Source organism: Bombina bombina, chromosome 1 (genome assembly GCF_027579735.1).
Source record: "Bombina bombina isolate aBomBom1 chromosome 1, aBomBom1.pri, whole genome shotgun sequence".
In the NCBI taxonomy this organism is placed as follows: domain Eukaryota; kingdom Metazoa; phylum Chordata; class Amphibia; order Anura; family Bombinatoridae; genus Bombina; species Bombina bombina.
This window is the reverse complement of record NC_069499.1, coordinates 141,141,606-141,157,778: the sequence shown is the minus strand read 5'-3', so window position 1 is coordinate 141,157,778 and position 16,173 is coordinate 141,141,606. Positions and strand designations below refer to the sequence as shown.

The following is a 16,173-nucleotide window of genomic DNA, read 5'->3' as shown; positions in this document are numbered from 1 at the left end:
GTTATCATTGTTTTTCATGTTCCATTAAGCATTCGAGAGGACCTGTAGGTCCGTGAGGCGGGAAGGATTGTTTCAGTCCTTATAGCCTTCAGTCATAGACGGCTGGGCAGGGGAGTTAACCGCTGCATCACTTTATCTGACATCTAATTTAATCAGAACCTAGAGTTTCCTCCCCCATGTTAGTGGAGGGTTGGAGGGCTTACCGCCCCTTACCGCATTTGAGCGGTTTGGCCTTCATTTTTAGGCCTCTGGACTTGTCCTTTGGGCTTGATCCAACAGCTTGTACAGGATAGCTGTCTAGTATGCGGAAGGTTTGCAGTTTGAAACCAGTTGCAGCTTTTGACGCCTTGCAGGTGTACGCGTAAGCGGTTTATGTGTATCTAGATGCAGCTCTTACTCTTTGATGTGTACTGTCTGTCTGAGTTAGAGACCTTTTGGGTCTTCCATTGTCTCCGGGTGAGTTGAATCACCTTTTAGGGATCTGTGTTTCCGGGTGATGGTTGTTTCCTGCAGGGACTTTGTTTAGCCCAGGGTTTTCTGGAGCTGGGTAGGCTTAGTGCATTTCTCTTCCTTGTGCCCTCTGCTTGTGCGGAGGTGATAAGGGGACTAGTCCTGCTAGTAGGATTTTTTTTTACCTTGAGGTATCCCTTGGTTGTCATGAGGCTTTGAAAAGTATCTTCATACGACTCTAGCCTTGCTCCTTGGAGCGTTGGACTTTAGCTAGGGGTGGTTCCTTACTTTGGTCGGGGCTTTTGAGTTCTTCTCACTATCCAGATTCTCTGGATATGCATCCATATCCCTTGTGTCTGGCTTTTTGGCCAGTTGGGGTGTTTAGTTCTAGGGTAAGGTTTTTCTGAACTATTAGGTGCCCGGACCTGTTTTTCTCCCTGAGGCTTCTGGTTGCTGAAGCTTTGCTTGGCCTTTTTTCCTGACCCAGTTTTGGGTGGTTTTGGAATCTTGGATCTCAGGGCTGGTCGGGGCATTCCACGGTAGTGGGAACTTGGGCTATGTCCTTGCTCCATCTACCTGACCTGGTCATGGTTGGCCAGGTTTTCTGAGTATTTTTGGCTCTTTGCCACAGAGTAGCCCATGTCATCTAGTGGTTAGCTGTGTGGCTTGTGCCTCAAGGGTTGTTGGTTCATATCCAGCTGCTGGTGCGCCTTAGGGTTGCATTCCCCTGGTCAGCTTGTAAGTGTTCCTGTGGTTTCCCTGAAGCTACTTGTAGGGGGGCCCTTTTCTAGGACATCTGTGTTGGGAATTTATCTTCCCATTAGCCGGTGGCTTCGTGCCTTGAGGACAGTTGTTGCCCTTCCGGCATTATCCCCTTTTTTGGGGGGATATTCTCCTCCCTATGGAGATGGAGTACTTGCTTGGGGCTTCTCCTGGATGGGAGGGGGTGGGATTGGTTCCCCCTGGGGTCTTGCTGGATCCAAGTCAGACTTGTTGGGCCTTTATTTTGATAGATCCTTAGGACTATGGCCTTGTTGTCTGTTTTCAGAGTCGGGTTGTACTTGTGCTCTGTGGGGATATGGCTGTGCTATCCTTACGCTCGTTCCTGTACCTGTTTTGGGATTCTTTTGTTCCCCTATCTTGGATCCCTGAGGCTGGGTTGGTCCAGCTGGGTGGGGGACTGCAGGTCAGGATGGCTGAGCGGTCTAAGGTGCTCCGTTCGGGTCGCAGTCTCCTCTGGATGTGGTAGCTTTGTTGAGTCTATCCTGTTAGCTCAGGGTATAGATTTTCCTTCAACTTGCTTCATTGATTTCAGAAGAGGGTTTACTCTTTCTTCGGGTTCTGACGGTATCCTCTCCTTATCGGGGGGCCTCGCTTGAGGTTTTGTGTTCCCTTTTTTAGGGACCTGTGTGTAGGTCCGGCAACTTAGGTTGCCTGGAGCGTGCCCTCTGTCCGGGGGTTGCTTTTTCTTGCTTGACTGCTTCTTCTTCCTCGCAAGTATCTTCTGTGTCGATCTGTTATGGACTCTGTGTTCTCAAACTGGGGGTTTTTCACCTGGGTGTATTACACACACTTTTATGGTCGAATGCTTTGGTATTCTATGGTCAGACTCTGCGAGGACTTTGCCTCTTCAGTTGCATTCCGTGCTTGCAGAATGTTGGAGAGATGTCTGTTCTGTCTCTGTTCCCGGTCTTATCCCGGGTTTGACTTGATATAGGCGTGGCCTCCTTTCCCTGTTTGAGCCCTCTCTGTGAGCTGGTCTCACTCGTGGAGGTGTTCTTTTTCGTATTAGGGGACCTTTCGATTTCCTCGGTTATCCTTTGCCTTGTCCCCTTGGGGGTTTCGTCTGGTGTCTCCTTCATTTGTGGGGGGTGAGCGGTGGGGGGCCGCCTATTGGGTGACGGTGTCTCCTGGAGGACTGTTGGCTCAGTCGAGTCAGTTTGTGGTCTCTAGTTTGGCTTCTGGACTAGCTGTGAGTCAGTGTCCTTGGGGATTATCCTTAAAAAAAAAAAATTCTCGGCTTCGGCGAAGCATTTTTTTTTGTTATTGGGTAGAGGTTCAGGCCTAGTGCCCTCAGTATGAGCCGCCTATTGTACCCTTGCGTCTTGGCATTGTGTCCTCTATAGCTTGGGTATTGTTTTCCCAAATGTAATGAATGCACCTGTAGACTCTTTCCATTTAAGAAGAAAAACATAAATTATGCTTACCTGATCATTTCCTTTTTTTCTGATGGAAAGAGTCCACAGCTCCCCACCGTAATTTTATGTGGGGTGTCTTTATTATTCTTCTGGCACCTTTCACCCTGATATTTCTTCTACTGTTCCTTGTTCCTCTGCAGAATGACTGTGGGATGAGGGGAGTGGGATGAGTATTTAAGCCTTTGGCTGGGGTGTCTTTGCCGCCTCCTGCTGGCCAGGTTCTCAATTCCCAAAAGTAATGTGGACTCTTTCCATCAGACGAAAAGAAAATTATCAGGTAAGCATAATTTTATGTTTTTAAAGATGTTTTAGATTACTAGATCTTTTGTTAGGATTTTATCCACCGGTGGATTTTTGTTTTCTTGTAACTAACGTATGTTGATTTATGTGTACTAGTAAAATACTTTTTAGAACACATTCAGCTATTGTATGAGAGTTGTTTTCACTCCATTTTTTAGGCTTATGCTTATTAGCTTATTAATACCATATCGCAGTGTGAGTGTGTCTAGCTTTTCAGCGCATTAGATTTTCTATATGCATTTGAAGCATTGTAAACATATATTGCTGTTAAGTTCTAGTTGGTATTCAAATATAATTTTTCTCTTTAGTTTTCTTCCCCATCTTCTGTTTTCAGGTAGCTACCTGAAATCAAACTTTGTGAAGTAGTATAGCAACAAGCCATACCACTGCCCTGTGTTTAACTTTATGGTTCCAATTAAGTTGCGTAGTGGTACTGCACTTTCATGACCATTCTAATAAGATATGAAGGCCCCCATTTTTAAAGTTGTCAACCACTGACTTTTGTAGGCAGTCCCTCTACGGCTCATGTGTCCAGAGTAGACCATAGACACTGTAAGTTATCAAAAAAGTGCCAGTCAGTCACCTTTGTATAAAGTTAAACACAAAGACTGGTGAACTTATACCTGAATAAATAGTTAACAACTTCATAAATAGGAGCTGTTGACAGATAGAAGCATATGATTACAATGCTTATATTAAATAAATGAATACAAATGTGATATTTAATTTCCATTTTCTTAATAAATAAATATATACCCATTAATCTATACACCCTTGATTTTCTTCTTAAAACGGGGAGAGTCCACAGCTACATTCATTACTTTTGGGAAATACAGAATCTGGCCACCAGGAGGAGGCAAAGACACACCAGCCAAATGCTTAAATACCTCCCCCACTTCCCTCATCCCCCAGTCATTCTTTGCCTTTCGTCACAGGAAGTTGGCAGAGATGTGTCAGAAGATTATGGAGTAGTCTCTTATGGAGGGTAGTACTCTTTGAGATGGGACTGGAGTTTTAAGTAGTCCTGTCAGCCTCTCAGTGAGAGCATGGATGAAAGAGTCTGGTGATGCAGGGAGAGTCTTTCTGCGAAACCATCCCGACTCATATTAACCGCTCCATAAGCAATCAGCGTTGACGAATTTCGCTGCCTGCTTTCTTCACTCAAGTCCATGTAAGAAGCAACACTACTATCTGTCAAATTTGAAGGACCGTGTTACTGTTCCACGGCATAGATTCCGGAAAAATTGTTTCCTTTTCATTGTGGGAATATATGTAATGATAGAAGACAGGGTCTCAGTGGGACTTATTTATCTTTATAGAATCAAGGGTTAATATCTCCTGAGGGGGGGTTATTGAACAGTGGGGGACTTTAATCATGTTTGTTATGTGATTCTGTCTGCTTATGTGTAGAGATGTTGGGGCTCATGGCTATTACGGAACGTAAAAGTTTTTCGAGCTGCGCATTTCTTGTGGATTGGCACGCTTTTCCTTTGGCCTGCTTGTTGCACCTCGTGACCGGGCGTGGTCATGTTTTCGTTCTCCATTTCCGTATTCATGACCGAGTGTCGTTGGAGAGGGTCTGTTTATTTACTTGTCTGAGTCATAGGAGGTGGTGAGGGCCCCAGCCATTGGGGGTGTAAGGTGCCAGTTATTTTTGCTCATAATTTAATCATTCAAGTTATGGAGGATTCTGATTTTTCGGAGAAGGATTTCTCCGATTCAGATTCTATTACCTGCGTGGATTGCGGGGAGGCCCGGGTATTCCAGCCTAATCAATTATGTTCCGTATGCCGTAATAGAGTGCTCTCTTCTCCTAATGGGGAGAGGTTAGAGACTGCTTAGCTGTCCACCTCTGAGACTTCTGTGTCCCGTGAGGTGTGTTGCCTAGAATATTCTGTTCCTACACAGGCAGTTGTCCCAAATACCGTTACCCCTTCTCCGGAAGGAGGTTTATTTCCACCAGAGGTTACTGCACGGTTTCACATGGCCATATCTTTGGCGTTGGCGCACTTGCATCTTCCTGATTGCAAGCAAAGAGTTTATCAGTGTCCTCTTAACCTGGGTGCGTCAGGTGAGGAGTCGATTATTTTGGATCCTTCCTCTGGGGAAGTGGTTCCTTATGAGGCTTCAGGGGTACAGCCTTCAGGGTCGGGACCTTCAGATGCCCCCGCCGGAGGTGAGTTTTGTCTTTAAATTCAGACTGGCGTGCCTGCGTGTACTGCTGAGGCATTTGTTGGCGGCATTGGAGGATTCCGGTTCTGATTCGTCAGCGAATCCTCAGTCTTCTGAATCAGATGGCGAACAGTGCTAGACGACTGGAGGGATGGAGATCCTACTCCTGATCGTCTCTTGTTTGTGTATCTAATCCCAGTTCTGAGCTCTTGAGGAATCCGGTCCCTGACAGGCTGGTCCTGTTAGTGTTTCCATTCCTTTTTGGCGTTCACCTACTGGTGCTGCCTACTTTCTTTTTGATCCTGTTAGGATGTGTTTTATTTATTTTATTTCCAGAGCTCGAGACTGTTGTAGACTCTTCCTTTTAGGAAAGTTTTTTTCCTTCCCGTGGATTGGATACTGGCGATTTTATGGTCGCGATTGATGTTGCTTCCGGCTGAAGTTCAATAAAACATGAATTAAAAAAAATAAAAAGAATTTGAGACAATGTTTAAAGGGACACTGAACCCAATTTTTTCTTTCGTGATTCAGATAAAGCATGCAATTTTAAGCAACTTTCTAATTTACTCCTATTATCAATTTTTCTTCGTTCTCTTGCTATCTTTATTTGAAAAAGGCATCTAAGCTTTTTTTTTTTGGTTCAAAACTCTGGACAACACTTTTTAATTGGTGGATGAATTTATCCACCAATCAGCAAGAACAATACAGGTTGTTAACCAAAAATGGGCCGGCATCTTAACTTTCATTCTTGCATTTTAAATAAAGATACCAAGAGAATGAAGAAAATTTGATAATAGGAGTAAATTAGAAATGGTGTGCTAGCTGGAGGCGCAGACCTTGGGAGAGACTGTGGGACGGCTGCCGTTCACCAGAAGGGGAAAGTATTAACACATATTATACACCTGTTTGCATGAGTAAATTAGAAAGTTGCTTAAAATGTCATGCTCTATCTGAAGAAAAGATTTGGGTTCAGTGTCCCTTTAAGCCTCAGAGCTTATTTGTCTATTGTTGGTCTGTTAATTTAGTCTAGCCCTGCTAGGGTTTAGAACTTGCAGTTAACCCTTGAACAGTTCTGTTGTACCATGGACATCAGGCTGGTTTTGGTTGGGTACTAGTTCTCTCTGTTCTTTGAGGTTTATATCAGACACGTTGTATCCTCGACAACAGGCTAGTTCTCTTTGGGTACTAGGTTTGTTTACTTCTTGTTTAGAGGTTATTTTCTTGTTTTCTACAAGCTATAGGAGGCCCTTTTATCCTAGATGTCAGGCTGGTCCTGGTTTATTTCGTCTTGGTAGGGCATCCAATGTTTGGTCAATCCTATGTGTTTTGTCCCTGCATAGCTAACATAGGCCTAGATTTGGAGTTTTGTCGGTAACGACCCGCGTAGCTAACGCCGGCTTTTTTCTGGCCGCACCATAAAAATAACTCTGGTATTGAGAGTCCACATAAAGGCTGCGTTAGGCTCCAAAAAAGGAGCGTAGAGCATATTTAACGCAGCTTCAACTCTCGATACCAGAGTTGCTTACGCAAGCGGCCAGCCTCAAAAACGTGCTCGTGCACGATTCCCCCATAGAAAACAATGGGGCTGTTTGAGCTGAAAAAAAAACCTAACAGCTGCAAAAAAGCCGCGTTCTGCTCCTAACGCAGCCCCATTGTTTGCTATGGGGAAACACTTCCTACGTCTGCACCTAACACTCTAACATGTACCCCTAGTCTAAACACCCCTAACCTTACACTTATTAACCCCTAATCTGCTGCCCCCGCTATCGCTGACCCCTGCATATTATTATTAACCCCTAATCTGCCGCTCTGTAAACCGCCGCTACTTACATTATCCCTATGCACCCCTAATCTGCTGCCCCTAACACCGCCGACCCCTATATTATATTTATTAACCCCGAATCTGCCCCCCACAACGTCGCCTCCACCTGCCTACACTTATTAACCCCTAATCTGCCGAGCGGACCTGAGCGCTACTATAATAAAGTTATTAACCCCTAATCCGCCTCACTAACCCTATAATAAATAGTATTAACCCCTAATCTGCCCTCCCTAACATCGCCGACACCTAACTTCAATTATTAACCCCTAATCTGCCGACTGGAGCTCACCGCTATTCTAATAAATGTATTAACCCCTAAAGCTAAGTCTAACCCTAACACTAACACCCCCCTAAATTAAATATAATTTTAATCTAACGAAATTAATTAACTCTTATTAAATAAATTATTCCTATTTAAAGCTAAATACTTACCTGTAAAATAAATCCTAATATAGCTACAATATAAATTATAATTATATTATAGCTATTTTAGGATTTATATTTATTTTACAGGTAACTTTGTATTTATTTTAACCAGGTACAATAGCTATTAAATAGTTAAGAACTATTTAATAGCTAAAATAGTTAAAATAATTACAAAATTACCTGTAAAATAAATCCTAACCTAAATTACAATTAAACCTAACACTACACTATCAATAAATAAATTAAATACAATACCTACAAATAACTACAATGAATATAAACTATCTAAAGTACAAAAAATAAAAAAGAACTAAGTTACAAAAAATAAAAAAATATTTAGAAACATAAGAAAAATATTACAACAATTTTAAACTAATTACACCTACTCTAAGCCCCCTAATAAAATAACAAAGCCCCCAAAATAAAAAAATGCCCTACCCTATTCTAAATTACTAAAGTTCAAAGCTCTTTTACCTTACCAGCCCTGAACAGGGCCCTTTGCGGGGCATGCCCCAAGAAGTTCAGCTCTTTTGCCTGTAAAAAAAAAACATACAATACCCCCCCCCAACATTACAACCCACCACCCACATACCCCTAATCTAACCCAAACCCCCCTTAAATAAACCTAACACTAAGCCCCTGAAGATCTTCCTACCTTATCTTCACCATACCAGGTTCACCGATCGATCCAGAAGAGCTCCTCCGATGTCCTGATCCAAGCCCAAGCGGGGGGCTGAAGAGGTCCATGATCCGGCTGAAGTCTTCATCCAAGCGGGGCAGAAGAGGTCTTCCATCCGATTGAAGTCTTCATCCAAGCGGGATCTTCTATGGTCATCCATCCGGAGCGGAGCGGCAGGATCCTGAAGACCTCCGACGCGGAACATCCTTCCTGGCCGACGACTGAACGACGAATGACGGTTCCTTTAAATGACGTCATCCAAGATGGCATCCCTCGAATTCCGATTGGCTGATAGGATTCTATCAGCCAATCGGAATTAAGGAAGGAATATTCTGATTGGCTGATTCCATCAGCCAATCAGAATAAAGTTCAATCCGATTGGCTGATCCAATCAGCCAATCGGATTGAACTTGATTCTGATTGGCTGATTCCATCAGCCAATCAGAATATTCCTACCTTAATTCCGATTGGCTGATAGAATCCTATCAGCCAATCGGAATTCGAGGGACGCCATCTTGGATGACGTCCCTTAAAGGAACCGTCATTCTTCAGTTGGACGTCGCCGGAAGAAGATGGGTCCGCGGTGGAGGTCTTCAGGATGCAGCCGGTCGTCATCGGATGAAGATAGATGCCGCTTGGATCAAGATGGTTGCCGGTCCGGATCGCCTCTTCTTCCCGGATAGGATGAAGACTTTGGAGCCTCTTCTGGACCTCTTCAGCCACCGGATGATGGATCGCCAGCCCCCGCTTGGGTTGGATGAAGATTTTGGAGCCAGGACGGATCGGTGATACCTGGTGAGGTGAAGACAAGGTAGGATCTTCAGGGGCTTAGTGTTAGGTTTATTTAAGGGGGGTTTGGGTTAGATTAGGGGTATGTGGGTGGTGGGTAGTAATGTTGGGGGGGGTATTGTATGTTTTTTTTTACAGGCAAAAGAGCTGAACTTCTTGGGCATGCCCCGCAAAGGGCCCTGTTCAGGGCTGGTAAGGTAAAAGAGCTTTGAACTTTAGTAATTTAGAATAGGGTAGGGCATTTTTTTATTTTGGGGGGCTTTGTTATTTTATTAGGGGGCTTAGAGTAGGTGTAATTAGTTTAAAATTGTTGTAATATTTTTATGTTTGTAAATATTTTTTTATTTTTTGTAACTTAGTTCTTTTTTATTTTTTGTACTTTAGTTAGTTTATTTCATTGTAGTTATTTGTAGGTATTGTATTTAATTTATTTATTGATAGTGTAGTGTTAGGTTTAATTGTTGGTAATTATAGGTATTTTATTTAATTAATTTAATGATAGTGTAGTGTTAGGTTTAATTGTAACTTAGGTTAGGATTTATTTTACACGTAATTTTGTAATTATTTTAACTAGGTAGCTATTAAATAGTTCTTAACTATTTAATAGCTATTGTACCTGGTTAAAATAATTACAAAGTTGCCTGTAAAATAAATATTAATCCTAAAATAGCTACAATGTAATTATAATTTATATTGTAGCTATATTAGGATTTATTTTACAGGTAAGTATTTAGCTTTAAGTAGGAATAATTTATTTAATAAGAGTTAATTAATTTTGTTAGATTAAAATTATATTTAATTTAGGGGGGTGTTAGTGTTAGGGTTAGACTTAGCTTTAGGGGTTAATACATTTATTAGAATAGCGGTGAGCTCCGGTCGGCAGATTAGGGGTTAATAATTGAAGTTAGGTGTCGGCGATGTTAGGGAGGGCAGATTAGGGGTTAATACTATTTATTATAGGGTTAGTGAGGCGGATTAGGGGTTAATAACTTTATTATAGTAGCGGTGCGGTCCGCTCGGCAGATTAGGGATTAATAAGTGTAGGCAGGTGGAGGCGACGTTGTGGGGGGCAGATTAGGGGTTAATAAATATAATATAGGGGTCGGCGGTGTTAGGGGCAGCAGATTAGGGGTACATAAGGATAACGTAGTTGGCGGTCGGCAGATTAGGGGTTACAAAAAAATAATCGAGTTGCGGCGATGTGGGGGGACCTCGGTTTAGGGGTACATAGGTAGTTTATGGGTGTTAGTGTACTTTAGAGTACAGTAGTTAAGAGCTTTATAAACCGGCGTTAGCCCAGAAAGCTCTTAACTACTGACTTTTTTCCTGCGGCTGGAGTTTTGTCGTTAGATGTCTAACGCTCACTTCAGACAAAAATCCCGTTGAAAAGATAGGATACGCAATTTACGTAAGGGGATCTGCGGTATGGAAAAGTCGCGGCTGAAAAGTGAGCGTTAGACCCTATTTTGAGTGACTCCAAATACCGGAGGTAGCCTAAAACCAGCGTTAGGAGCCTCTAACGCTGGTTTTCACTGCTACCGCCAAACTCCAAATCTAGGCCATAGTAAGCTGGCATTACAAATCCTGCTATGGCAGTATATTTGTAGTTCCTGAGGTCCTTTGGACAGGAGCTAGGGTTCTCTCTTCCGAGGAGAACTAACCGTGGCTCAACACATATGCAACATGGCCACAGGTTCTAATCCCCACACAGCCCTTTTGGGGATCAGATGTCTTCATGGAGATCTTCAGTACCTGGTGTAGATTAATTTTCCCTTCTATTGGTACTCCATTGTGGATTGAATTGTCCTAATTTGGTTTCGATCTCCTTAGGCAGTGATTCCTTTCTAAAGATTGCTGTATTTTTCGCTTCCCCTTGCCTTTTTGGGGAAGGTCTTCCTGTCATCTGGTTGAGGAGTCCCGGTTCTTAGGGACTGTTTTTCTTGCAGTGTCTTCTTTGGGATCCTATATACTGGGGGATTGTTATGCAGTCTCTTGCCGCCTGATCAGAGTTTTAGGATGCTCGTTCATTCGTCAATTCCTTGAGCTGGGGGTTTATCCTGATTGGATCTTTAGAGACTGTCATTTTCTCTCAAACAATTAATTTCTGAGGTTTGAGTTCTGATCTTTTGTGGGTGTTATCCTTGAAGCCCTTTGGGGCTGAGTTGACAGTGACTTAGATACAGCATGAGAGATCAGAGTTCAAGACCCCATGGGGACATGGCAGTGATTGCATAAACTCATGTTCAATTTCCTTACAGAAGGGGTAACTTTGTGGTTGCTCTGCAAGGTTTCTTGGCCTTGATGCGGCTCCTGGTTATGGGGGTCCGGTTTTTAACCTAGTCCTTTGACTTGGCATTTTGGTTAATCTGTTTTCCAGATTTTGGATCTGTATGGTGTCCAGTAGCAGGTTTGTTTTCCCGGACCTGGGGAAATCTCCTTGTTCCTACTGGGGCAGTCTCTTCTCTCTTCTGAGAAATGGAGGAAGTTTTCCTGGGAATTTCTCTACTTGAGTCTTCCCATGTTTTCTTAGATTTCCTTCTATTTGGGAGGATCTGGTCTACTGCGTCTATCCAGTTGGCTCCTCCTGAGGTAGTTTTTTTTTTCTCATCTGACTGTAGGAGTTCAGTGGGTCGAGGGTCTCTCTTTTCTGAGGGTACCTTTCCTTCGAGTTTATGAAGGGAACTGAGGATTGGTATCCTGGAACCCGAGCTAGTCTCTTTGGGTATTGGTGCCTCTTTCCTTAGGTAATCATGGTGGGAGATATGTCATCTGTTTTCCGGGCCTTGTCGATGCTGGGAATTTTTATATCCCCTTGTCGTTTTGGACCTTGCCAGTCGCTTCCATGAAGGGCTAGTTAGATCGGAGTAGGCGTCAGAGACGTGTCATGAATCCCGAGTGCTCCTTCCTTAGGTTGGGGGGCCTTACAGTTGGTTCGGATGATATGGAACCTTCCCTCAGTTGGTAGCTGGTTCTCTTTATTTGTCAGGTTGTCGTCCTCCCTTACCCCATTTTCTAGTAGGGGGGAGTTGGTCCGCGCTGCTTTCTGAGTGTTTTTCTCCTGCTCCATTCCAGGAAGGTCCTGGTGCAAGTTTGCTAGTTACTCGGTTGGCTAGTTCTTATGGCTTGATATTTAGTCTGCCTTCCTATCGAATGGAAGCCTGTGGCTTTCGTTTGTGGTGTGAACGGATATTACTATTCTGTTCCTGTTTGCTCCCAGGGTTTCTGACCTGTGGGTGTTCAGTTATCTGTGCTAGATAGCTGTCTGTGGTAAGGTAGTTATGTTTTACCTTTTGTCCTTCCAGGACTTCGCTTCTGGTTAAAGGGACACTGAACCCAATTTTTTTCTTTTGTAATTCAGAAAGAGCATGCAATTTTAAGCAACTTTCTAATTTACTCCTATTATCAATTTTTCTTCGTTCTCTTGCTATCATTATTTGAAAAAGGCATCTAAGCTTTTTTTTTTGTTTTAGTACTCTGGACAGCACTTTTTTATTGGTGGATGAATTTATCCACCAATCAGCAAGGACAACACAGGTTGTTCACCAAAAATGGGCCGGCATCTAAACTTACATTCTTGCATTTCAAATAAAGATACCAAGAGAATGAAGAAAATTTGATAATAGGAGTAAATTAGAAAGTTGCTTAAAATTTCATGCTCAATCTGAATCACAAAATACATTTGGGTACAGTGTCCCTTTAAGGCTGTACATTGGTTCTTTGGATCCATGTAGGAGGTCGTCTGGAATTTTTCCTTTCTTTACTCTCCTCCGTCGTAGAGTATTCTCTGCGGGGCTTTATCCTCTTGCAGCCTTGTAGTCTGCTCTTTTTCGAGTTATGCTTGGGGCTTCTCCCTCTGTTTTGTCCTTGAGTCTTCGGGGATTGTTTCTGGTGGTTCTTTCGAAGCTTTTTTTTTTTAAAATCTGATTATTCCTTTTTAGTTGGGGAGAATGTGGTATGGGGAGTTTGTTTGTTGTTCCTCTTGCCATTGATCATGAAGAGGGTTTAACTTTTGTGCTTCTAGACAGTGGGACTTTTGTCTCCTCAGAGGCTTTTGTGCTCAGTTGAGTCCAGGATTTATGAGTGGTCTCTAACAGGGATCCTTATGGTTCTAATTGATGGACAGTTAGCTTGGCCTCTTCCCATTTTTTGTTCCTTCTGCTTCGGTTGAATTCGTTTTTTATCAGAATTTGGGTTATTGCAGGCTGTGGTGCCCTCAGAATGAGCCACCTTTTTTGTTCCCGCCTGTTTGCATTCAGTGTCCTCTATAAGCTTGGGTATTGATGTCCCAAAAGTAATGAATGCAGCTGTGGAGTCTCTCCCTGTTTTAAGACGAAAAACTTAAATTATGCTTACCAGATAATTTTCTTTTCTTCTGTACGGGGAGAGTCCACAGCTCCAAGCCTGTTATTTTTCTGTGAACGGCCTTAAATTATTTTTTATTCGTTCTTCTGGCACCTTTTCACCCTGATGTTTCTCCTACTGTTCCTTGTTCCCTTGGCAGAATGACTGGGGGGGTGAGGGAAGTGGGGGAGCTATTTAAGCCTTTGGCTGGGGTGTCTTTTGCCTCCTCCTGGTTGCCAGGTTCTGTATTTCCCAAAAGTAATGAGTACAGCTCTGGACCCGTACAGAAGAAAAGAAAATTATCTGGTAAGCATAATTTAAGTTTTTCATACACTTCCATATCAAGACTTAGGCATTTATTTTATTATGGTATTTCTTATTTTCTTTCAGAGTGGTGGTTTTGGAGAGCAGACCAACATTAAATCCAACAGCACACAGCAACCTGTACATCTTGGCCGGACATGAGAACAGTTACTGAGATAGCAATGCTAGTTTGAACACATGACGTAGGAATATATATGTATATTCCAGCATACAAAATCCCCCTACAAGGACCTATGCAAGGTGGATTGCGGCTTTGATCATATCTGTATTATTGTGTAGAATTCGTATTTTTAACTTTTGTGTGCTGGAAACGGCTAAATGTCCTGTCACCACTGTGTGGTGTTTGGTTTTATTTAGTTGCTTAATAAAAAGCTGTGAGTTATGGCCCCTTTATGATCAGTAGAAAAGGGGTTTAAAGCCTTTTTAAAAATAATATGGGGTGCTCAATACTTTTTTTTTTTTTTTTTTTTTTAAATTGTCTGAGCAGATGCTGAGATCAAGCCTGGCACTTTGCTTTTTATATTTAAGCCTATTGTTCTTTATGGAAAGCTGCATTGCCACTTACTTTGGGCCAAGTCAATCTTTTTGGTGGGGCAAAATTGCTCAACTTTGATACCAGCACCACACATCACTGGAAAAGCGTTTCACCCATCAAAACCGTTAATTTGCCAAAATGTATTGTGCCTATATTCTTTTCCATATAGGTATCATTTTTAACTGTTTGGTATTTAATGTATAATACCTTTTATTTTACATAAGATGCTTAAGCTACAACTTACAACCGTGTGGTAATAAATGATAGAATGTGCTATAACCTAAATTTCAAAAGGAGTAACCTAAATCCTTTTTTTATAAGATGTTACCAGAGTCTAATTTACATAGATTGCTTGTCTGCGTTTCTGATATAGCTGTATGTTTGCAGTTATAACAGATACAATTTCTGTGACACAGCAGTCAAATCTACTCAGGCTGATTAAATATGCCTATTAGATGCCAAGTAAGTGACACTACAGATTAATATTCTTATAGGAAGTTAAAACATTGGAAGACCTTAATCTTCTGAATCTGACATGTTTAGAATATTCTGTAAAATAGAATGTTTGAATCTTATTTATTAATCTTTTGCTTAAGTGGGTAATATATCTAACTTTTAGGGAAAGGTTGCAGAACGGATTACGTTTGTATTGTTGTATATGGGAAATTTTATATGCAATCCTTTTTAGCTATTGTGCATTGCTTAGTTTTTCTTTCTAGTGTTCTATTTTGGGGATCTGTTTTAGACATCATACAAAGGGATTTTTTTGTTTGTAAATAAATTGTGTTCTCAAAGCTATGAACCATTCACGACACCAGCCGACTAAATAAGCCATCGAACATGTTACTAGGAAAGCTAATAATTGTCATGGGGAATTGAAGTCTTCACCAGCATCAAAGCCTGAATTGATATGTTTTGTACTAGAAAGTAGAATTCTGCTAATGTTTTTTAAGAAAATCTTTAATGTGGCTTTCTGAATAAGAAAGTATTTTTTTATTATTATTTTTTTTTTAAATAACCATCTGCAAATGTTGGAAGTGGGTAGAAAAAAGGATAACTTTTAAAAGGACTTTTTCTTAACCTATTTCTTATTTGAACTCACCATTGTCGTCCATAATTGGTATAAACCTATTTGAGGTGCCTCTCTAAAATGGACACCGAATCTTTTTTGTTTTGTGTTTTCTTTGTACTTGTGCTAAATCAGTCTACAATATTTAATGGTCCAGTTAGACTGACAAAAGTGCATTTTTATATCCATTTTACTAAAGTGTAATGAACAGGTTTTTTCTTGTTCCTGTTCATACAGAAATTCGCATTAAAATTCCAAAGTGCCTGGTTTTTCCTGAGACTATTTGTTTTTCTTCGCTATTTGCTATGACCTTGTAGCAAACTCATCCATAACAAAATCCCCCATAATGACAGTGTCACCACCAAAGGAATTCTAAATTATTGTTGTTGTTTTTTTGTTTTTTACCTTAATGACTTTCATTCAGATGTTTATCATGACCAATGAAATGTTACGAAAGCAAGACTAAAATAAAGATGCTAATGCTACATTTTAAAGTGTGTATGAGTTGACCATACCTGATACGCAATTACTCACAGCTGAACAAAAGGTTGAAGTTCTGTGAATCATATTCTTATGTTCTTATGTCACTGCAAGGATATTGCCAAGTGTTACCCTAGTATACCTCCAAGGTGTTACATTATTCAGAATGAAAAATGTCAGAGGATCAATTTCATTATTGTATATTTGGCTTACGTGCATTTTCAGACTTGTGTGTGCAGCTTTAGCTTGTAATACATAACATGACCAGAGGGTGGCACATTCCCTGTTTCTGTATGGCTGGGATTACACTTTGTGGAACAAAAGGTAATGTGTATACTTTTGTAATTGCACATTTTAGTTTGTATAAATAACTTGTGTTCCTCTTGAAAACCTTTACGTAACATAACATTCCGCAGAAGGTGAACTATTTCATTCATAGGAATGATGTCTATAGACTATAAAAATAAGGTAAAATAACACAAAACTCCTGTACTATTATAAACACTGTAGTTGTGATGTATTATTATGGCATTGTGTTAGGGTAGAGATTAACCATTTAGATTTTAGAAAAATTCAGAACTGGGCAGA

At 41.3% G+C, this 16,173-nt stretch overlaps 1 protein-coding gene across 3 annotated transcripts in view; it reads left to right on the top strand.

The window, feature by feature from the left end:
• MAP4K5 (mitogen-activated protein kinase kinase kinase kinase 5) overlaps positions 1-15,599 on the top strand; it is a 498,289-nt gene extending 482,690 nt beyond the window's left edge. For all 3 annotated transcript variants that reach the window (XM_053697647.1, XM_053697646.1, XM_053697645.1), the window contains exon 31: positions 13,568-15,599. In XM_053697647.1, coding sequence (XP_053553622.1) covers positions 13,568-13,655 — 88 coding nt within the window. In that variant the 3' untranslated portion in view covers positions 13,656-15,599. The remainder of the gene's footprint in view (positions 1-13,567) is intronic.
• The last annotated feature ends 574 nt before the right edge of the window (positions 15,600-16,173 follow it).